Consider the following 22,927-nt stretch of genomic DNA (forward strand, 5'->3'; position numbering starts at 1 on the left):
CTTCTACATTTAAATGTACTGACCGAAGACATAAGAAAGCTGATAAGGTGAAATTCTCTTTTGGACACAGGTTACTAACTTTTTGTAATTAAATTGGCTTATTGGAGTGTTGTTTGCTGAATTTGGTTGTGGTGAATGATTATGTAAGGCTAGCTGGTTATTTGATGTTCCTACATGAAACAAACTCTTTGTTAGAGTATAAAGGAAACAGAAGACTCCTCAGTTGTCCTTGGGCTATTATTAATTTTTCACAGATAAAGCACATGGATTTCACTTTGGAAAAAGTAAGCGTAGGACTTTTGCAGTATAGTTCTTTTCGTGTGGACATGGCCCGTGGCCAAGGTTGTCACTTCAGCATTGTCATTGCTGCAACTCTAGGGTTCCTGTCATAATTTCAGTGGTTCAGACTTTGGCTGTAATTCTTGCGTGGGCCTGTAGTAGCATCTTGTCAGCAAGTTCAGTGACTCACTGCTATATAACTTTTATCTGGTATTTTCTGGCTGTGTCTTAAGTCAATTCAGGCTGCTGTAATAAAATACAATAGACTGGGTGGCTTAAACAATAGATGTTTATATCTTATGGTTCTGGGTGCTGGGAAGTCCACAGTCAGGGTCTGGCAGAATTGGGTTGTTGGTGAGGGTGCTCTTTTGTCTTGCAGTCTTTTTGCTATGTCTTCATATGGTAGAGAGAGTGATCCCTCTTCCTCTTACAAAGCCACTGATCCCATTATGTGGGCCTCATCCACATTACCTTCTTTAACTCTGATTACCTCCCAAGACCCTATCTCCAGTTATCATCACATTACATTGGAGTTTAGGACTTCAGCATGAATTTTGGGGGGACAGAATTCAGTCCATAGCAGGCTGAGCCTATCTTTTGTAAAACCCTTTTTAAAGAAGATTAATATTGATAACTTAAGGATTTCTGTGTTTGGTTTTCTTGCCTGAGTCAGTTTTCCATGGCCAAGGAATGAGCGAATATGTGTTGGTGGCAGTAAGCTTACCAGCATAGGAACCTTAGAATTATTTGTGGAGCTGGGATAGTAAAACTTAGAGGAATTGAGCTATGGGCATGTTCTCCAGTTTTTTCCCTTAGGATTTTTATTTTAATTTTTTAGTAGTAGTTCAGAAGAGAGACCTCTGGCTAGTTAATTGGGGGCAGCCAAGGGATTGGTCAGACAGTGACTTTAGATGAAGCAATCTTATAGACTATACATACCTACATAACAGTACATTTTGCCTTTTTGGAAACATAACATATTTTCCATAATGTTCCAGGTAAAGTCTGTATCAAAATTTGAACAAAGAATTCTTTGTAAGAGAAAACAATGTAAGAGTCAGAGGAAAAGAGGATTTCTTTTGGCTGTTGAAAATATTTTACCTCTTAGCTACAAGTTTTTAACTAAACACAAAATATTGCCTGAAATGTACCAAGATTTTCCTTCACTTGGAGTACTGAATGATTAATTCTGTTGATACTTTCTTTTGTGGCTCATGTGTTAGTGTTATTAGCCCATATCATTCTTTGAAACTGTCTTCAAAATCTACACACAGGGTACAGTTGCCACTTTTTTTTTCAAACCCAATTTTTGTTTAAATGGGAATGTCTTAATTTTTCATTTTTGAAAGATAGTTTTGCTGGATATAGAATTCTCTTTGATTTTTTTTTAAGCACTTTAAATATGTTATTCTACTGCTTCTAGCTGCCATGGTTTCTGATAAGAAATGGGATGCTAATCTTATTGAGAATCCCTTGTACATGATAAGTTGCTTTGCTCTTGCTGTTTTCAAGATTCTGTCTTTGTCTTTCAGCAGTTTGGTTATAATATCTCTCAGTGTAGACGTTTATGAGTTTATCCTGTTTGGAGTGTATTTGTCTTCTTTGATGTATAGATTCCTGTCTTTCATTAAATTTGGGAAGTTTTCATCCAATATTTCTTCAGATATTCTTTCTGCCCATTTCTAGTTTTTTTTCTTCTAGGACTCTTATAATGCTTAAATTGGTATGCATTTTACACTTTGTCTTCCCTGGTATATGTGGTAGCCCTTCCAAGCCATTATTTCTTCAAAGAACTTCCACCTTAGTCTCTTCCTTTTCAGTCTTTTGGTTGTGTCTGCTGCTTGCCCTGTTCTGTGCTTTGCCTGCTAGTATATGTCTTTAATCTTTTGGCAGATACCTGGAAAGCTACTCTAGCTGGAGTCAGGATGTGAATTAAAGGTCAGCCTCTGCACCAGTCCTTCAGAGAACTGCCAGACAGGTCAAAACACACAACTATAGTATTTTAGGAGCAGGGTCCAGGAACAGAAGCTTCCATCCCCACAGCTATTGTTGCTTCTCTTGGGAATGGGGCGTAGCAGACAGGCAAATAAAAATGCCTTTTTCTTCTCAAGCATTTCTCTGTTTGCTTTTTTATTCCAGAGTTTATTCTGTTAGTTTTTGCCAGCTTATGAGTTTTTAGTGGAGGGACCAGTTGTTTGAGTGCCGTGCTCCACTATTTTCTGTGATGTTACTCCTGAGTTGTAAGTTTTTATATTGACTTCAGTGTATTTTTTTGGCAGGTAAATTTGATAAATTGATTTACAGTATGTTGCTCCCTCCTTATTGTGATTTATCACTGAAACTTCACTTTTAAATTTCTGAATTATTAAACATATACATACTTGTAAAAAAGCAATTTACAAACATCTTAGGAAGTAGAGATTTTAAATTAGCTGTTGAAAGAAATTGACTAGAATGTTGGAAAAGGTGTATGTTGTATTTGTGGGATGTGGAAACATTCATATTCACTAAAGGCTATTTGATATAATCACTTGTGTTTGACTTTGGAAAAGATGTATTTTTCTTTAATAGTATCATACAGCTGAGAAAACCATTCCATACTTAGAGCAATAGGAGTGCTGGTTCTCTAAGATTGTATAAGTGGAGCTCTGCTTAGTGTTTTGTTGTCTGATTTTTATAGTTCAGTGGTTAAAAACTATTGTGAGCTGAGCAATGCTATTCATTTTAAAATGCTGATGAGAAAGAACTCTTTTTTTCCTCAGTCACTAGAATTTAAAAAGACAATATGGGTGGGTTAGAAGTGAGACTTAGTGTCTTTGTTTTAAGAGTATCATTTTACATTAGTAGGAAAGGACTGTTGCAAAAATAGGTCCCCTTTTGAAATTTTGTTCCTTTTAATAGTCTTACTGAAATATTCTATAAATCATTGTTAACCAAATTTAAATATTTGCCTTTAAATTATTGACAACTTGATCAAGTTCAATCTGTACTTTTTTTTTTTTTTTTTAAGTAAGAAGCACTGAATGTACACTTTGTGTTGCTGCACGTGGGCTTTCTCTAGTTGCGGTGGGCGGGGGGCTACTCTTTGTTGCGGTGCACGGGCTTCTCATTGCAGTGGCTTCTCTTGTGGAGCATGGGCTCTAGGCGTGCGGGCTTCAGTAGTTGTGGCACACGGGCTCAGTAGTTGTGGCTCGGGGGCAGCTCTAGAGTGCAGGCTCAGTAGTTGTGGCACATGGGCTTAGTTGCTCCGCGGCATGTGGGATCTTCTTGGACCAGGGGTCGAATCTGTGTCCCCTGCATTGGCAGGCGGATTCTTAACCCCTGCACCACCAGGGAAGTCCCTGAATCCATACTCTTAAGTCAAGTTTGCAAGCATTTACCATGGGATAAAATTGATTTCATGTAACACTTGGTCAGTTGGCCTTTGATTAATAAGCTAGAGCTCATGAAGAATTTTTAATTATATTTTCCTTCATTTGAATAAACAGTAAGAGGAATCTTAATTTTTGAGAGCATAAGTAAGAAATTTTATCATGATCGGGCAGTTGCAGATGAATATTTTGGAAGATTCATTTCTGGGGAAAGAAATCCATTTCTGATTTGCTTTTAATTCTGGACTAGAGGTGATTAACCTAGCAGCATACAGGATACTAAGATGTTCTTTAGTTTATGAACTTATTTGTAGTTACCAATTGTACCATATTAACTGTAATTTTTTTAAGCAGTCACTTTTTGCTTTCCAGGAAACCTTTGTGACTTTGGCATTTACCTTATTTCTGCCTAATGTTTTATAGGAATAATCCTGTGAGTTATTTTCAACCATTTAAATTCTGTAGGTGTTAAATATTCAGATTGTGGGATTATGTATGCATCTTGATTCTTATTTACATTCTGCTTTTTGAACTGTGTTGTGTATTATTTACACCTCCACCATTGTGCCTGAGGAAGAATGAAGAGAAACATAATCAGTTTCCTTATTAACAGCTTTTCTGAAGGTTTTATGTTTAAACTTGGATGGAAGGCATGGAGCTGGCTGATTCTTTGACTTAATTTTATCCTAACCTTTCTCTCATGAATGCAATGGATAAATAAATGACTCTAATGTCTTTCTTCTCAGGTGAATTAAATTGTGACTTGTTAAAGTGTAATAATTAGGCTTGCCTACTTTATTAAGGTACCACCCTTCCTAGAAAGGACTTCCTTCCCCTTACTCTCTCAAAACTGCTTCCTGCGAAAACTTGCAGTCACCATTAGGAGAAACTAACTTGTCACTTAGAAAATAGTCTTGTTCAAGGGACAGTTGAGAGCTATGCTACAATGTATGATTTAGACAAATTTCATTAATAATGTGTTGTTAATTTTAACAGATTTATAATTATATAGGAAAAAAAGATAAGGACTCAAACAAAGCTCCCTTTCCTTCCACATTAGTTTGTATACTAACACAGGGCTGATTGTTATTGTACAAAAAATTACATGCCTGTTTTCTGTAGAAAAACCTGATTTGAACAAAAATTCTTACTCTTAAATGGTTGTTGCCCTGCTGAGGCTGACAGTGAAGAGCTGGGTCCCTGACAGAGTCAATAAAAGCCATGCTTCCCCCCTCTTTTTAAAAAGTCAGATTATATTTGTATTCCTTGACAACCACCTAATGTTAGTATTTATCCTTGTTTAAGATTTACATTTGAAGTAAAAATTCTTCAGTGGGAAAACATAAATTTCAACTTTCTCACAGAGAAAGGAGTTCTATAGCTTGTATACAAGTATTTGTTTTTAAATATTAGCAGGTTTTTCTTACTAAGAGCTTAGAAAATTACAAGCAGTTCTGATTTTTGTAACAAGCATTAAAGAGGAACTTGCTAAACAAAATAAACTATTTGTTGACTTTTGTAATTTAGAAGAATAGGAGTTAATTTGTTAACGTTTGGGTTTCGTCTCCATAGTTTATAAGCTGTGTGATGTTGGGTGAGGCACTTAATCCTTCAGTATGTCTGTAAAATAGGGATAATACTACTAGTGCTTGCCTCATTGGAGTTGCTAGTAGCTAAGTAGCTGTTAGTAGATAACTTAGTATAGGTGTGTAGCATGGTGCCTAGCAGATAGTGAGCAAGGAAGTGTCAACTGACTGCTTTTAGTATTAGCATCATCTTTGAAGAAAGATCTAACTTTTTTCTTAGTTGGTAATAAATGTGTTAGTGTGAAAAATTATATAGACCTAAGATTAATTTGGGAAGAAGAGTCAAATAACTGTGTTCTTTTAATAAAAAAAATTCATTGCTTTTGAACATGGCAGGTGTTCTTTTTTTGAATCTGTAGTTGTGGTGAAGTAATGAACGCAAATTTACCTGGCTTATCTTTGCATACATAATTATATAAAATGGGAAGCCTTCTAAAGACTTCTAAAGACTGTCAGATCTGTGTTTTAAGGAATACTTTTTATAAGCCTATTTTGATACTAAAATCTATCACATTTACATGGTATTAAACTTTCAGGAAATGCTAACACAGTTTGGTCTCTCTGGAGTTGTATGATATAATTTATTTTTATCCTGAACATTCTTAAACTTTATGATCTAATGTTATAAACTTGATTATATTTGCAGTGTCATATGCCTGCCTAGCACAGGAACGCACCTAGCATGTTCCTGCCCCTACAGGCTTTGTACTTTGTGCTCCTTTTGCCTAGAATCCTTCCTCCCTGATTATGGCCCAACCGTGGGGCCCTCACACCAGTCAGGGCTCTGCAAAAGGGTCATCTGCTTTTGAGAGATGTTCTCTTTCTATCTAAATGTCACTCTCCATTCTTACCATGTTTTTTTCCTCACTATCAAGCATTATATTATCCACTCTTGTTTATTTTTTCAAATCAATTTCCCATTAGAATAAAAGTTGAGGGCAGCAGTAAACTTTGTTTACTGCTGATTCTCACTCTGTATGATATAGTACAGAACCTGGCATATTATAAGTATTAATAAATACTTTTTAAGTGAATGAATCAATGACATTGATCAAATCAAAAGTTTTATTATGTAGATGGGGAGAAAGAATTCATGAACTCAATTTTTAATAATTATTTTCTGTGAGATTTTTTAAGGTATTTATGGTCATAACAAAATAACCATTTAAATAGATGAGATTTATTCCCCTTCCCCACCCCACAAAAAAGAAAAAACAGGATTTAAATTTAGAGTACTTGGTACATAGTAGGAATTGTCAATCAGGAGGCCCAATTCAGAACACCAGCTCAGTTTATAATAGCAGTGAAACTGCACATTAAACTGCTCTGGGTTCATTTTCTTATCTTGTTTTCTTTCTAGGATCTAACCCAGTGCCTGGTACATAGTTAAGGTAGTCAGTAAATGTTGCTTAGGTGAGTGAATGAACCTATAAAATGAGTAAAATCATGAACTAGTTTCTAGTTTCCCAAAGAGCCTCCTAATGATCCTTGAACTAGAGCTTCTGGAATAAAATGGATCAAAGATGTTTGGAAAACACTCTTCTGTTGATTCTGAAACCTGAGTGCAACATCAGAATTACTTGGAGGGCTTGTAAATTGCAGTCTGTTAGGTTCACTCTCCCCACCTCCTTGTTTGCGGTAGGGCAGTGAATTTCTTAACAAGCTCTGAGGTGTTAGAGGTGATGCTGGTTCTGCTAAGACCACACTTCCACAACCCCTGCTGTATCTGTAATCCTGTTGAGGTGCCTCACGCTGGTGCATTGTAAGTTTTGAGAAGCACTATGGTAGGGGGAGCTGTTTAATTCTTAACACAGTGTTTCTAAAACTTCCTTGACCAGAGTACTCCTCCCTTGTATGTATGTGTATATATGTGTGTGTCGGTTTATCAATGATCATCCATCTATAACACTATACACAATGCCTATTAACATCCTTGGAACTGTTGTTCTGTGGGCCATACTTAGAAACAGAGCCAGGTCACATCTGCAGTATTTTCCACATATAAAATGATGATTTTTTTTTTTCATGCTTGGGTAGGTGAATTCTTAATTGTGTTAGGAGTGCAGCCTTCAGTATTGAACCCATTGCAGAGTTGGATGGTGATATGATATTCATGATCTGCATGGAAACATTTATATACATTTTTGATTCTTGCTGACATAAATTTAGAATAAATGTAGGGATGTATAGCAAGAACAATTTCATGAAAATTAAACCCAAAATGATGAAATTATTTATTTCTCAGTACCTTTTATATCTTTCAGTCGTATTTCTCTTCTGTTATAGTTGGTTTAAATCTGTCAAACCCATTTTCAGGACTTCAGGATATGGCAAAGTTAGGAAATAATTTTAGAAAACTCATGAGAGTCGAGTTTTCTCTAAATAAAGATTGTCTCAGCTAGTGTCTCCTTTTCCCTAGTTGTATTTGGAAGTTTAGGCTAATTTTGTCTCATGGTTCTGTCTACTTTGTAGTAGATTTTGTTGATTTAGCTTCTTTTTTTTTTTGGCTGCATCGGGTCTTCGTTGCTGTGTGCGGGCCTTCTCTAGTTGCTGCGAGGGGGAGGGGTTACTCTTCTTGCGGTGCACAGGCTTCTCATTGAGGTGGCTTCTCTTGTTGCGGAGCACAGGCTCTAGGCGCATGGGCTTCAGTAGTTGTGGCTCACGGGCTCTAGAGCACAGCCTCAGTAGTTGTGGCACACTGGCCTAGTTGCTCCGTGGCATATGAGATCTTCCCGGACCAGGGCTTGAACCCATGTCCCTTGCATTGTCAGACAGATTCTTAACCACTGCGCCACCAGGGAAGTCCCTAGCTTCTTTTTCTTTCTTTTTTTTTTTTTTTTTTGCGGTACGCGGGCCTCTCACTGCTGTGGCCTCTCCCGTTGCGGAGCAACAGGCTCAGTGGCCATGGCTGATGGGCCTAGCTGCTCTGCGACATGTGGGATCTTCCCGGACCGGGGCACGAACCCGTGTCCCCTGCATCGGCAAGCGGACTCTCAAACACTGCGCCACCAGGGAAGCCCCCCCTAGCTTTGTTTTTAAATATGGTTGTACCTATTCCAGTCTACTGTCTTAAAGTAATGGATGTGATAAAAGATTTGGTTAATTTATAGAAGGGAGGATATTTGTGGAAGGAGTGATGGTTACAGACTCCTTAGATGTTAAGTTTAGCAGAGAGAGTCTTCAGACTTGAACTTACTGGAGTGCTTTATGTTCCCCAAGGCTGTGGATCTTTCCATTGATGAGTCCAGCTTGACAGGAGAGACAACACCTTGTTCTAAGGTGACAGCTCCTCAGCCGGCTGCCACTAATGGAGATCTTGCATCAAGAAGTAACATTGCCTTCATGGGAACACTGGTCAGATGTGGCAAAGCAAAGGTAAATTTTCTTTCTCGTTTTCAAGATAGCAGTTCCTTTGTTTTCAACCATTTCCTCAGTTCTTTTTTGGCTAGTTTTATGTGGAGCTTTTAAAAATATATGGCGAAGAAATGGCAGAATTGAACCTAATCCTTGGCAGATATTTGTGAGGCTAAGGAGAAGCCGTGTCCCTGAGTTATAATACATCCATAGTTCTGCCATTTACCAGGTAATGGATCCTGTAAAAGCATAGTCCTCAGTACCTGTTCTTTTCTCTTTTTTTGGCTTGTGGATATGTTCACCATTGGTTAAATAAAATTTCAATTTAGTTGATATGATACTGGCTATAATATTCAGACTACATATCACTCTCCTACTGATTGATTTCAAATATTTTATTTCCTGGATTTTAATATTACACAAATGTAAAAGGCATCAGCCAGTAGCATTTGAGAGGGAAACTACATTAAATGTCTCTACTGAGTATAAGAAAGGTTCAAATTTCAGAAATATTAACATAGACAAAAAAATGGGCCACAGAATTGAGTCAGTAATAAGTTTAATGAGATGTTTGTTTTCAAGGATCTGTAGTAACATCAAAAGTAAATTTGCTGAGGGAACCTTGGATACGTATGTCAGACATCTTGACTGTGGGTGGCTTTGGAGAAAGGGAATGAAGGGGTTTTGTTCTTTGGTTGAGAGAGGTTGATTCCATCTGAATGTAAATATGTTTTCTTGTTTTTCCCTTTAGGGTATTGTCATTGGAACAGGAGAAAATTCTGAATTTGGAGAGGTTTTTAAAATGATGCAGGCAGAGGAAGTAAGTAACAAACTTAGTTTGTTAATGATGTTTGAGTTTCAAATCCGAAATATTTTCCATTGTAAGTAGAGGAAAAGAGAATATTGGAGGATTATTTTGTTAATTTTGGAAGTAATATTTTATTCAGAATATTACTCAGTTGTCTGTGCTTAAAATCATAAGTGGAAAGCCTGTAATTGGAAGGGTTTGAATTAACACTTTAATATTTGAAATATTCTGATGTTTATTCATTGTTCATAGGAGAAGAAGGTTTAGCCAGTTATTTATAAGGCTTATTATTTTTAGAAATTAGCTTTATCATATTAAATTTAAAGATTACTAAATAGTATATTTGTACTTTAGAACATGTCTTCTACCAAAATTCCCAACTTTACATAATTCCAAGTATCTGGAGAAAAAAAGATTGCAAAGTGAAATAACTTGGAAGATACCCTTGTTGAAGGATATTGAAGATTAGTTCTCTCATTTAAAATATCTTCTTATATTTAAAAAATAAGTTGCATTCTACAAATATCATTTTCTTCTCAAATTATCTGGATTTCTCAGGTAGCCTGCTAAGACTCCCATATGTGATGCAGTGTGTAAAACCGTCCCAAGCTTGGGAGTGAAGGGATCGCCAGAGATCAGGGAGCCAACAGGGTAAAAAGACTTGGGTTACAAGCATCTTTGTAAGGAGAAAGAGTAGAAAAATGAGGGGCAGCTGATGATAATGAAGTCCTGGGGAAACTGCTAGGGAGAATAGATTTTTCCTCAAAGAGGCATAGAGAGCACGGACCTTTTCAAATAAATGGGTTTTTAACAGTCTAGGCCTCACAGTTTTCTCAGTGAAGGAGCTAAAACTTACCTCAAGGGAGAGTTGTGTATGTCATGGGTGTGTTAAGCACGAGCATGTGTGTGTCAAACACTTAGAGTCCCTGGCACCTAGTAAAGCTCGCTAAATTTAGGTAATTGGGTAATTGTGGTGACACTCTTCTCCAATTTGTCAAGGCACCAAAAACCCCTCTGCAGAAGAGCATGGACCTCTTAGGAAAACAACTTTCCTTTTACTCCTTTGGTATAATAGGTAAGAGAACAGTGAGTATGTATATCTCCTATATTTACTTAGGTTTATTTTTTGAGTGGGAAGGGGGAGTTAGATCCATACGTAGAAAAATTCCATTCATTCATTCATTTATTCAGCTACTATTACTTTTTTTTAAACTATAAAACTAATCCCCAGCTGTTGTCCTTTGCTACAAAGATAAAATAGAACTCTGTAATTCCTGCAATCAAAGAGCATTTCTATAAACATTTTAGTATTTGTCTTTCTAGTCTTCAATAAAATATGATAGTATTGTGTTATGACTACTCTTCTAAAACAAATTTAAAGGTTGTATAGTATTCCATTGTGTGAATATGTGTGTGTATACATATACAAAAAGCCAGTGCTCTTTTAGACATTTGTGTAGGTTTTTAAAGTTTTAAAAAATTGTGTAAGTGATTCTTCAGTGCAGGTATCTTATTATAAACACCTCTCATTTCCTTAGGATAAATTCCTGAAAGTGAAATTATTGGGTCAAAGAGTATCTGTGTGATTTAAAAATTTTTGGCATGTTTTTAAAGGCTTTTGTTTCATATTGCCAAATAATATCCTCCATCAACAAGATAAAAGTCTCTCTTCCAGCACCCTTGCCAGCTTTTTTGTCACTAACTTAATAGGTGAAGAAAAGTCTTCTCATTATTTTATTTCAAAATTCATTATTCAAGAAACAGAACACTTTGTCATATGTATGTTAGTCCTTTTTATTTTATGACCTGCTGGTTTATTTCTTTTGTCCCTCTTCTTTTGTGGTATAAGTCTTAGATTGGTCACAGCTCTTTGTATAATTAGGATATTAATCCTTTCGTTGTTTAAGTTACAAGTATTTTTTTCTCCTGATTTTTAAATTGCTTTTGAGGGCTGTATAATAAACTTGGTAGGGAGGGGAGAGATGTGTGTAATGAAACAATCTCTTGCCTGAGATTCTTATCACCCTCCTGTTGATGATTAGTGCAGTTAAGTTTCTGTCTGTGTTCTATTCATAAAGGCTCCCCCAACCCCATATGGGAGAATGTTTTTTTGTTTATAGTTATTTAAACATCACTATACTACTTTAGTTTTTACTTTTGACACTTAATTTTTCTATTTTATTTAGAATTTATTTTAGTATAAGACTTAAGGTAGAGTTATTACTTTGTTACTCAAAAGTTAATTATCCTAGTACCATCAATTCCATAGTCCATTCTTAATTCACTGAGTTGACACAACATCTTTATCATAACATTAAACACATCAATTTTGGAGTCTTTTCTCTGTTTCTTTCTTTCTTTTTTTTTAAAGAGAAAAGTAAAATGTTTTTTGGAAAAGCAGAGCACATGCGGAAAGATGCATGGATGAACTCTGTGAGAGAGTCCTTCTCTGTTTAATTCTTCCATGTGTTATTTTAATTTTTCTTGCTAGCTTTTAAGATAACAATGCAATTTTAAGACAACATTTCTGCTGTACAGTTTCAGTGAAATAACTTCTTAAATATTAATCCTCTTGATCCATTTCTCATTATCATAAACATAAAGTAGAAGCTGGGAAGGTATTTCATTCTTTTTGTTTAAATGGTGTGTATGTTCTCATAGCTCCCTTCATTTGGTTATTGCTGTTTATTTTTTAGAATTTGTATTGAATTTGGTAAATTGAAGGGCAATTTAACCAATTAAATCTTTCCAGTTTATATTAACATTGTATCATTAAACCATGTCAAATTTAGTGATAAAAATTTTTCAACTTTATGGTTACCTGGTTTTAAATGCATTGGACATAATTTTTCTTGTTAGGATAGTATATGGAGTAGGAGAAGGATCAAGATCAAAATCAAGGGTCAGCAGACTTTTTGGTAAAGCACCAGATGGTAAATGTTTCAGCCTTTGGTTCGTACGTTCTGTGTTGGAAATACTCAACTTTGCCATCAGCACAAAAGCAACCACAGACAATTTACAAACAATGGGTGTGGCTGTGTTCCAACAAACTATTTACAAAAACACGTAAGAGGGCCATAGACTGTATAGTTTGCTGGACTCTGGTATAATTCACTGGACAGATTTCTTTTATCAGGATAGTATTTGGGATGGGATCTGGATCATTATTTTGTAGTTGCAGAAAGATGAAGAAAACCTTGTTTTCAATATCCATATTGATCTAGAATACAGTCTCGAAGTTATTTTATTAAAACTCTGATACAGTGTTTTTCCTCACAAAACCAGTGGTACATCCCTTGCGCCCCCCCTTCTTTTCAAAGATAAAGATTAAAGAAGAGAGTAAAGAATCAGCTGTTTGGTTTATGTTAATTCGTTTTTAACTTTTAAACACTGTAAAGGTCGTAATTTTTAAATGTTAATTGCAGTTTTGACTGTCTTATAATGTCTTATATCATTCGTTGAGCCAAGTCCTAAGTACTCCTTGGTTTGTAGTACAAACTTAATGTGCAGTGTCTGGATATTGAGTTATGAGAAGTAAAGTTCCAGGGTTTATTTTTGCGAACCTCATAGTTAAAAGAAAACCTGTATGTATATGCTGCCTTCTTTTTTTCCCCCTCTTATATTGGGAACTCTCAGATATTACTACTTTAAGGGATGGGTGGCAGCAGTGGCAACAAAAGGTAAAACTGTAGGTGTGTGCATGCATACACAGTTTTAACCTTAAGCTTAATTTAATCTCACCTGCTTAATGGATTCTTGTAAAATCTTATAATTGTGATCTGATAAACTTTCCCTTTTATATCAAGGGACTTTTGCTGCCCTCAACTTTCTGTTCTATCCCTTCTATGCCCAGGTGATTTTATATAAAAGGGAAAAATAGCTGTTTGATTCTGTTACAGGTATCATCATGTTGGTTGGCTGGTTACTAGGAAAAGATATCCTGGAAATGTTTACTATTAGTGTAAGGTAAGTTCTGATAGTTTGTTTATAATTTGAAGTCTCTTTTGCCGCTCTTATTTCTTTGTTAGTCATAGCTTATGTTCCATTATGGAGGTATTATACGAGCACATAAGAGTATATCAACTCTACTTAAATAGTTCAGAATTCATATGTTGAAATGAGCTCCAGGAAAATGAAAACCTATGTATATGCAGTGGAGAAACCCCACACTACATGTCTGATATTATCAATCCAATATTGCTTTTTTATACTTATATAGACAATTAAGGATTGCCAAACTGAAAACTAGGAGCATGAGAGAGAAAGACCACAATATAGAAATTGAATAATCCATCTCAGAGGAAAACCAAATATGCAAGAATTGATGAAAAATTAAAAATAAACAGAAAGCCTTCATATTTTCAGAGATTTGTGAAGAAACTGCATTCATGATAGACAGATTGCTGTAGAAAAGGATCACAGAACCAAAATATATTTTTTTAAGATATTAAGGTTATGATTGCTGAAATTAAAGATTCAGTTTAAAGGCTATGATATAAAGTCGAAGTGGTCTCCCCAAAAATAGAGTAAAAAGTCTAAAACAGAGAATGAGATAAAAGTGACAAAGAATAATTCAGTAAATGCCATATCTAAGTAATAGAAGATTTAAAAAGAGGTAAGAAGAAATTATATAAGAAATGAAGCAAGACATGAATCTTTATAGATTGAAAGGATTCTCCAAATGCCAAGCAGGACAAAAAAAACTCCAACCCAGATACATCATTGTGAGACTAAAGAAAACAGGTCAGGTCATCTGTACAGGAAGGAAAATTAGACTGGTATCATACTTCTCATTAGCAACTACAGTTTCCACCACAGGGTCTTTTTAGGCTCTACTAAGATTTTCAACTCACGAGACTTTCATAGGTCATACTCGGTACCTGTGTCCTGAGCACCACAGGGCAACGTCCTCTTCTGAGAGAGTTGCTACAGCAGTCCCTGTAGCAGTTCAGCTTAGGTACAAGCAGATGAGGTGACCATGTAAGGGCAGGAGCTGTCCTGGGTTAAAATACCTCATAATCCACAGGAGCCAGCATCTCTGGAAACGTACACTTTCCAGGATGCCTGCAAGAAACGTGCCCAGTTATGAGAGTCACCACACTCAGGAAACCCAAAGCTGTAGCTTCCTGTAAGATAATTATAATTCTCCCAGTCCATGGATAATTTATCGGTCAGGAGATCCTTTTATCATAGGCAGTGTTGCCTAGCAACATAGTTGCTATACTGTCGTCACTAAGGGAACAGAGCTAGAGATTTATTTAACCAAATACAGAAGGGAAAAAGGATTTTATTAAACCTTCATCCACAGCAACATTGGATTAAATTAGAAGACAGTGGGGCAGTACAATTAAAGTATGGGGGGAAATGATTTTAAATCTATAAATCTAGGTCTAGCCAAAGTATCAATTTAGGTAATTACCAATGGATAAGCAAGTAATCAAAAAATTTATCCCTTACCTATTCTTGTATGAATTCCAGCAAAACAAGGGTGAAAGAAAGGAAGATGATGTTGTGTAGGGTGTAAGAAAAAGTGGAACTCACCTAGTCCTCTAACGAAAAGAAATCCTGGATGACAGCTCTGTAATAGGCCTAGCAAGTAATAGTTCAAGTTTCAGAATAAAAACCAATGGATTAAAAAAAAAGTCAAGTGGAGTACAAGGAATAAGTAGGATGAATAAGAAGTTAAAAGATATTTGTGATACAGTGAAGGACTATAGTTTTTCCTTGGAGGAGCAAAAATACAACTTGAAACTCTTGGCTTAAATATGTATAAAGGAGCCTTGGGTTAAATATGAAATGAATTTAAAATGGGGCATGAATTTTATTAACCATTGGCATATTATTATCTATTGGACTCACGTTTTTGAGTATTTTTTTTTGGAGCAGTTCTGACTATTTGTGAAGATTAATACCTCATGACTTTTATTCCTACCTCAGGATCTTCCAAAGGACCAAACATTTAGGAATTTTTAAATAAAATAAAACTCATTCTATTTTGCAATAACCATATGGCTCTACTGTACATTTATATGTGCTAAAATACATGTGGGATCTTTAGTGAACTTATTTTTCCTGCGTGTTGAAACATCTTGGCTGTTTTATTCCCCTAGCAAGTATTTTAACAATTATTTCCAACTGTGCTAAAAATGAGTAAAACAATGAGAAAGCAGAAGGATAAGTAGCTTATAAGGCTACTCTAATAATAAATAAATCATTATTATTCTGTTATCCTTTAATTTTCTTATTATGTTGCCCAAAGCATTACATTATCATTTTAAAAGGTATAAGAAAAGTCTGGAGACAAAATCTTGGTAGTCTTTTTTTTTGTTTATTTTTTTGCATTCATTAAACAAAATTGAGAAATTCAGAATTTTTAATTTTTTTACCATAATGGCAAAGAAGAATTGACAGAAGAATTTTCATAATTATTAGACAAACCAGAAGATGACTGCAAAGAGACAACCACTGTAGGCTCTAATGATGAAGGTGAAATTGAATCATATAAGTGTAATCTCAACACTGAATGCTTGGATGATGGTACTCTAGATTTTCTCAAACTCCTGAATTTTAATGAGTGAACTGGGTTTTTATTTTTATTTTTTTGCCTGTGCTGTATGGCTTGTGGGATCTTAGTTCCCTGACCAGGGACTGAACCCTGGCCTTTGGCAGTGAAAGCGCTGAGTCCTAACCAGTGGACTGCCAGGGAATTCCCTGAACTGTTTATTTTTAAGGATGAAAGGGGAAGGACAGGCATTCTCTTATAGTTAGTCATTCTACAGCAAGGAATTTGTCATGCAGTATTGTATTACTGAGAAGATGACTGTCCTAAAAGTTATGGACCATTAACATTTCCAGAAGTGTTGCATTTTGAAGAGACAAATGCAAAAAGAAGAACCAGAATTGATAAAGCTAAAACTTGTTAGAAATGGTTTTTGAATTTGAAATCACTGTTTTAAAAGGTGAATATGTTCCACGTTTATTCATGACAGTTGAGCAGTTGCATTCAAAGGGCGTTGTCCATTCAGATATATATACTTTCAAATCCAGGAATATAGTTTGGGGTTAAAATTCAAATGAAAATTTCTATTGAAGTTTTTCACAATCCATTTTATTCCTCTGTAAATCATTTGTAAAATGATTTAAATGTAAAGGTCCATTGGATCTAGATTATATTGTAGAAACTGGGCAGTAGAGGGAGTTCAGGGAGCATTGTTAGAATGAAGGATAGGCATGCACCTGTCCTTATCTGTAGCAGAATCAGGAGATATGGAATGGGACAAAAGTAGAGATTTAATTTGAGGTGGTTTTTCTTTTTTAGTATTACGAAGGGAAATAGTGAAGTAATTATTTTTTTTGTTGTGATAAAATGCACATACCATAAAATTTTCCATTTTAAAGTATACAGTTCAGTGAAGTTAAATACATTCATAATGTTACCACCATCACCACCATCTAGTGTCAGAACTTTCTCATCACCCCCAAAAGAAAACCCTGGGCCCATTTTCAGTCATTCCCCATTCTTCCCTCTCCCTACCATCTGGCGACCACTAAACTGCTTTTTGTCTCTTTGGATCTGCTTATTCTTGATATCTCATATAAGTGAAATCACGCAACATGTGTCCTGCTGCTTTCAGTTAGCATGATGTTTTCAAGGTTTTTCCATTCGTAGCATGAATCAGTACTTCATTCTTTTTTATGGCTGAATAGTACTCCCTTGTATGGGCACACCACAGTTTCCCATTCATCAGTTGATGAAAATTTGGGCTCTTTCCATCTTTTGGCTATTGTGAATAATGCTGCTATGAACATTCATGTACAAGTTTTTGTCTGAACACCTGTTATTATCTATATTTATAGATGAGAAACTAAACTACAGAGGTGGAGGCATAATAGCTTGAGGTCACACAGGTGAAAATTGAAGCTGGGGGTACAAATCTAGGCAGTCTGATGTCAGAACCTATATTCTTTAACCACTGTGCTTAACCTGGTAGCTAGTAGGTGTCCAATAAATGTTAATCAGTTTTCCCTCATTTTGAGACCTTTTTTGGGTTTGACAACAACAATTTTACATTTTTAACCTCTGCTTTAAGTAACAGCCAATTGAAATTATTGCTATGGGTACTACTGAATTTATACTTCAATGCTATATCTTTACTGGTTACAGTTTGGCTGTAGCAGCAATTCCTGAAGGTCTTCCCATTGTGGTCACAGTGACTCTAGCCCTTGGTGTTATGAGAATGGTGAAGAAAAGGGCCATTGTGAAAAAACTACCTATTGTTGAAACTCTGGGTAAGTCTCTGGTTAGAGCATGCTTATTCATTGACATGATAGTTTACATCAACAGGGGTCTTTGGGTTTTACAGCTTTTGTCTTAGAGCAGTCCCCAGCCTTTTTGGCACCAGGGACCAGTTTCACGAAAGACAGTTTTTCCACAGACGGGGGGAGGTTGGTGGTGGTTCAGGCGGTAACGCAAGCGATGGGAAGTGATGAAGAGCAGCAGATGAAGCTTCGCTCGTTCACCCACTGCTCACCTCCTGCTGTGTGGCCCCGTTCTTAACAGGCCCTGGGCCGGTACTGGTCTGTGGCCTAGGGGTTGGGGACCCCTGTCTTAGAGGTTTACATGGTGGTGTCTGGCTTGTCGCAATGTTGAGTATGGTTTTAACAACCAAAAAAGGTCATTAAAAATGCATATTACTTGGGTCGGGGAGCTTTAAATCTTTCTGCATCATGGACTGTTCTAATGCTTAAATCATGTAAAAAAAAAAAAAGTAACAAATGAAACCATAGAGTGACAGAGAAATGTTTTCTTTTGACATCTCAAGGAAGATAATTGATAATTATAGATCCTAAAATGTCATTCTTGAGTTGCATTTATTAAGAACAGTAAGCATACAGTAATTATATTGCTGTAACAATTTTATGTGTGATATGAAAATTGTGGTAACTTTATGTATGTTATGAAACTTCTTTTTATTTAGGAATTCAGAAATGTTGAATTTAACTTCTAGTTCGCATTTTAATATAGAGAAGGCAAAAATTCCTTAAAATAATGGCTGAAAAAATTATATGGGTTTATATTATATGGGTTTATATTAAGGTAACCTTGAAACTTTCTAGAAAATGTCACTAGTTTTCACTACATGAAAAGTCACTACATAAAGCTGTTATCAGGTAGCTTTGTAGAAATTCAACTGGAAATAAAGAAAAAGTCAGCATTTATCAGTATCTAATTAAAACTGTTCATACCTCATGATGAAGTAAGCACAGGAGAGAAAACAACCTAAAATTATCCATGAGCTTGATTTGTACAAAATTTCATAGAAGCAGGGCAGGCTTCCAGAGTCTTTGATTTGTTTTTAATGTGAACTTGCATTTTTCCCTGACTCTTGGTGACTTGTAGTGATTTATTCTTTAGGCTGCTGTAATGTGATTTGTTCAGATAAAACTGGGACCCTGACGAAGAATGAAATGACTGTTACCCACGTATTTACTTCGGATGGCCTGCGTGCTGAGGTACTCTATAGACTTTTTTTTTTTAACAGCAGATTTCCCTTTCAGAAGTTTTGGTGTTTAGCGTTCCTAACCATTCTAGTGTCTTTAGAAGGGCTGCAAGTTAGCAGCTGAACATTTTCTGTCCCGTGTGATTCTCCCAAGTCTTGATCCCGCTCCAGTTGTGCAGTCCAGAAACATTGATCCCCCTCGACACCTCTCCGTCTGTCTCCCCTACATCCATCTATTACCAGACTCTGGATGCCTAAATGAAGATGTTTCAGTGGCTTCGCATTGTGACCAGGGTCCTGAAATGGGGCTGCTCACAGCCCTACGTGTTCTGTCGCTTGTTTCCTTCCTCAGCCTGTATCTCTCCTTTGCTCGCCATACACCAAATACATTGACTTTATGGTTCTTTCAGTGTGACAGAATTCCTCCTACTGAAGGACCTTTGCTGCTGTTGTCACTACTTAGGACAGTCTAATGCCTCTTCAACCTTTACACCTCATTTCCAACCCATTTCTTCAGAAAAGCTTTGCTGACCACCCAGAACTCACCCTGTGTTACACCTTTTCATAGTTCCATACCTCTTAGTTCAGGTGAAATCCTCTGTCCCTCTTCCCATGTAAGTATTGGGTTGGCCAAAAAGTGCCTTTGGTTATTAAGTAAAAATAAAAGACACATTTTTCATTTTCACCAAGAACTTTATTGAACAACGTATTCACCCTTTTGCTCCACTACCTTCTGCCATTTTTCAGGCAACTTCATAATTCCATCTTCCCAAAACTTTTTATCTTTTTGAGCAAAGAACTGTCCCATGTGCCTTTTACAGTCTTCCAGGGAATTGAGATTTTTTCCATTAATATAATTTTGTAAAGACCTTAATAAATGGAAATCCGAAGGTACAATGTCTGGTGAATATGGCAGATGAATCAGAACTTCCCAGCCAAGCTGTAACAGTTTTTGCCTGGTCATCAAAGAAACATGAGGTCTTGCATTATCCTGATGGAAGATTATGCGTTTTCTGTTGACTAATTCTGGACACTTTTCGTCAAGTGCTGCTTTCAGTTGGTCTAATTGGGAGCAGTACTTGTTGGAATTAATCGTTTGGTTTTCCGGAAGGAGCTCATGGTAGAGGACTCCCTTCCAATCCCACCATATATACAACATCACTTTCTTTGGATGAAGCGGCCTTTGGTGTGGTTGGTCGTGGTTCATTTCACTTGCCCCACAATCTCTTCCATTCCACCCTGTTGTACAGTATCCACTTTTTGTTGCCTGTCACAATTTGTTTTAAAAATGAAACATTTTCATTATAAGTAGAGAATCACCTGTGAAAATACGGTCAAGAAGATTTTTTTCGCTTAACCTGTGTGGAACCCAAACATCAAAGCATTCAACATAACCAAGCTGGTGCAAATGATTTTCAACGCTTGACTTGGATGTTTTGAGTATGTCGGCTATCTCTCGCGTGGTATAATGTTGATTGTTCTCAATTAATGTCTCGACTTGATCACTGTCAACTTCAACTGGTCTACCCGACCGTGGAGCATCATCCAGCGAAAAATCTCCAGCACGAAATTTTGCAAACCACTTTTGACACATTCAATCAGTCACAGCACCTTCTCCATACACTGCACAATTTTTTTTTTGCATTTCGGTTGCGTTTTTACCTTTCTTGAAATAATAAGGCATGATATACTGAAAATGTTGCTTTTTTCCTTCAATCTTCAGTATTAAAATGGCTACACAAAAATTCACCAATTTTAATAAGCCTTATTTTAAATGCACACTGGTATAACAGCTGTCACATACAATCTAACAAAATTGTATTGAATGAAGTTAAAGACAACTAAGTGCTCCTAGAGCCATCTTAGGGAAAAAACTGAACCTTTCAGCCAACCCAATATAATAGAGCAGGATCTCTGTTGCCCAGCACAGGGTCTGCCTCATACTAGTAAATACTTTCTGAAAGAATAAATGAATGGATGAATTAATCTACTTTAAAAATTATACACTGGCAGCCCCTGAAGTGCATGTCAGTGTATGTGCACACGTTCCAATCTCTGGATTGGTATTGGACCTTGTGGGATTTCTGGCTGGAATTTTCATTAACACTATTGATGATGGGAACAGTATTTTAAAATGTGTTTATAGCCAATTGTCTGAGCAAAGGAAGCATTTCACAAATTGACAGAAGTTGTACTTAAGTCTATTTAATTCCATTTTACTAGGTCTTAAAATGAGACTATTGATATTTACGGTGTTAGATTTGGTTAAGGATACCCAGTGCTATGTTGAATGTGCCTTTTCTGGATGACTCAGAAGGGTCATTGGGGTTACATGTGCTTATATTATATGGTCCAGGTATGAAAGGTAAGATATAGGTTTCTCTTTTGTTTTAAGCCCATAATTTTATATGTCAAACATTAACTGTTTGTTAATTCCTCTAAACTGTCCTATTTTTATTGTGATATTTAACTTTTCTTTGGCTTGGTTTGTTCTAGCTGTATAGGATAAGTATCTGACTTGTCTCTGATTTTAAAAATTTGCATGTAATATATACTATGTTAAAGTAGTTTGCAAGTGCTAGGGTAAATCACTTGTCTATGAGCCTGCATATTTGCAAAAAGAATTCTACTTTTGTCTAGGTCACAGGTTTGTCATGAATGTTAGATGTGGTAATAGATTTGAATTCTTTGCAAATTGTAGTGTTACATAAATGTAATGTTATATAAATTTAAGCTCACTCTTTATATATAGAGATTTTCATGGTTTATTTATCCTTTCTATAGTATATTGTAAGTAGAGGAAATATAAGGTTATATTAATTATATTAACAATTACGTGTTTCTATTTACAATATACTATGCATTATAATGATTAATTAGCATAATTAGTAGTTAATTATTAGTATAATTAACTGTAGGTTTACCATTGTGGTGAAAATTACTATCTATATTCTTTTATTAATGTTGTTTCAGACAAATTTAAATGCTTTTCTAGGTGTACACACTAACAGTGTCATGATGTATAAAATGAAATGAACGCAACTCATAGCTTTTGGTTTTCGTAAGTATTGTCACTGTCTGCTGGTATCATTGACTCTACATTCCTTAGGTTACTGGAGTTGGCTACAATCCATTTGGGGAAGTGATTGTTGATGGTGATGTTGTTCATGGATTCTATAACCCATCTGTTAGCAGAATTGTCGAGGTAAATATTGCATTCTCTAAGAAAGTGGCTCTCTTCATAATGACTTAGGATGCAGTGATGGGTTCATAGTTTATGTGTATTTCTCTTAGGCGGGCTGTGTGTGCAATGATGCTGTAATTAGAAACAACACTCTAATGGGGAAACCAACAGAAGGAGCCTTAATTGCTCTTGCAATGAAGGTATGTGCCTGGTCTCTCTTCTTTGACATGTGAAAATATCACCCTCACAAGAGAATGTGAAGCCATAAATTTCAGTATTACTGGCTTTTAGGTGTAGAGTGAAGAAGATTCACATTATTTCATAGTTTTTATTGCCTTTTGGGAACCAATTTTATTCTTCCTGGAAATACAGAGCGTAGAGGTTTTTCACTATAACTTTATATCTCCTACATGCAGCATACAAACTAATGACCAGTGACAGTTTTGTTCTTATGAAGTAATATTCTTGTCTTCCATAATATTCAGAGTGTAGTGTGAAAAGCTGTATAAATGTGTGTAATTGCTGATAAATGCCTATTTTCAAATGCGTAAGAGGCAGCATTCTTTAGTATTTCCACATGAAGGTATTAAGGCCAGCATGAGAAGTCAGCTTTACTTTTTCCAGTCTTCCATTTCCTTTCCTTCCCCTTCCTCATTATCAATTTCTTACAGTGAGTGTAGAGTTAGCGTTTGTGTTGGGGAGAAGGGGTGCTGCCCTCAGTGACCCTTTTATCTGTCCCAATTGATCTCCTCTTCTAAGTCCTACAGTTGATTAAATGAGAAACCTAAAAGTCCAACCTGGCATTCCCATAACAAAAATAAAACTACTTTTAAGAGCAGTCTTAG

At 36.1% G+C, this 22,927-nt stretch overlaps 1 protein-coding gene across 5 annotated transcripts in view; it reads left to right on the top strand.

The window, feature by feature from the left end:
* Positions 1–22,927, top strand: part of ATP2C1 (ATPase secretory pathway Ca2+ transporting 1) — a 116,355-nt gene that overhangs the window by 65,778 nt on the left and 27,650 nt on the right. For all 5 annotated transcript variants that reach the window (XM_067737434.1, XM_067737437.1, XM_067737435.1 and 2 more), the window contains 8 exons: positions 8,456–8,611; positions 9,342–9,410; positions 10,398–10,473; positions 13,298–13,364; positions 17,563–17,687; positions 18,814–18,911; positions 22,008–22,103; positions 22,193–22,282. In XM_067737434.1, coding sequence (XP_067593535.1) covers positions 8,456–8,611; positions 9,342–9,410; positions 10,398–10,473; positions 13,298–13,364; positions 17,563–17,687; positions 18,814–18,911; positions 22,008–22,103; positions 22,193–22,282 — 777 coding nt within the window. The remainder of the gene's footprint in view (positions 1–8,455; positions 8,612–9,341; positions 9,411–10,397; positions 10,474–13,297; positions 13,365–17,562; positions 17,688–18,813; positions 18,912–22,007; positions 22,104–22,192; positions 22,283–22,927) is intronic.

This window comes from Pseudorca crassidens, chromosome 5, assembly GCF_039906515.1.
Source record: "Pseudorca crassidens isolate mPseCra1 chromosome 5, mPseCra1.hap1, whole genome shotgun sequence".
NCBI lineage: Eukaryota > Metazoa > Chordata > Mammalia > Artiodactyla > Delphinidae > Pseudorca > Pseudorca crassidens.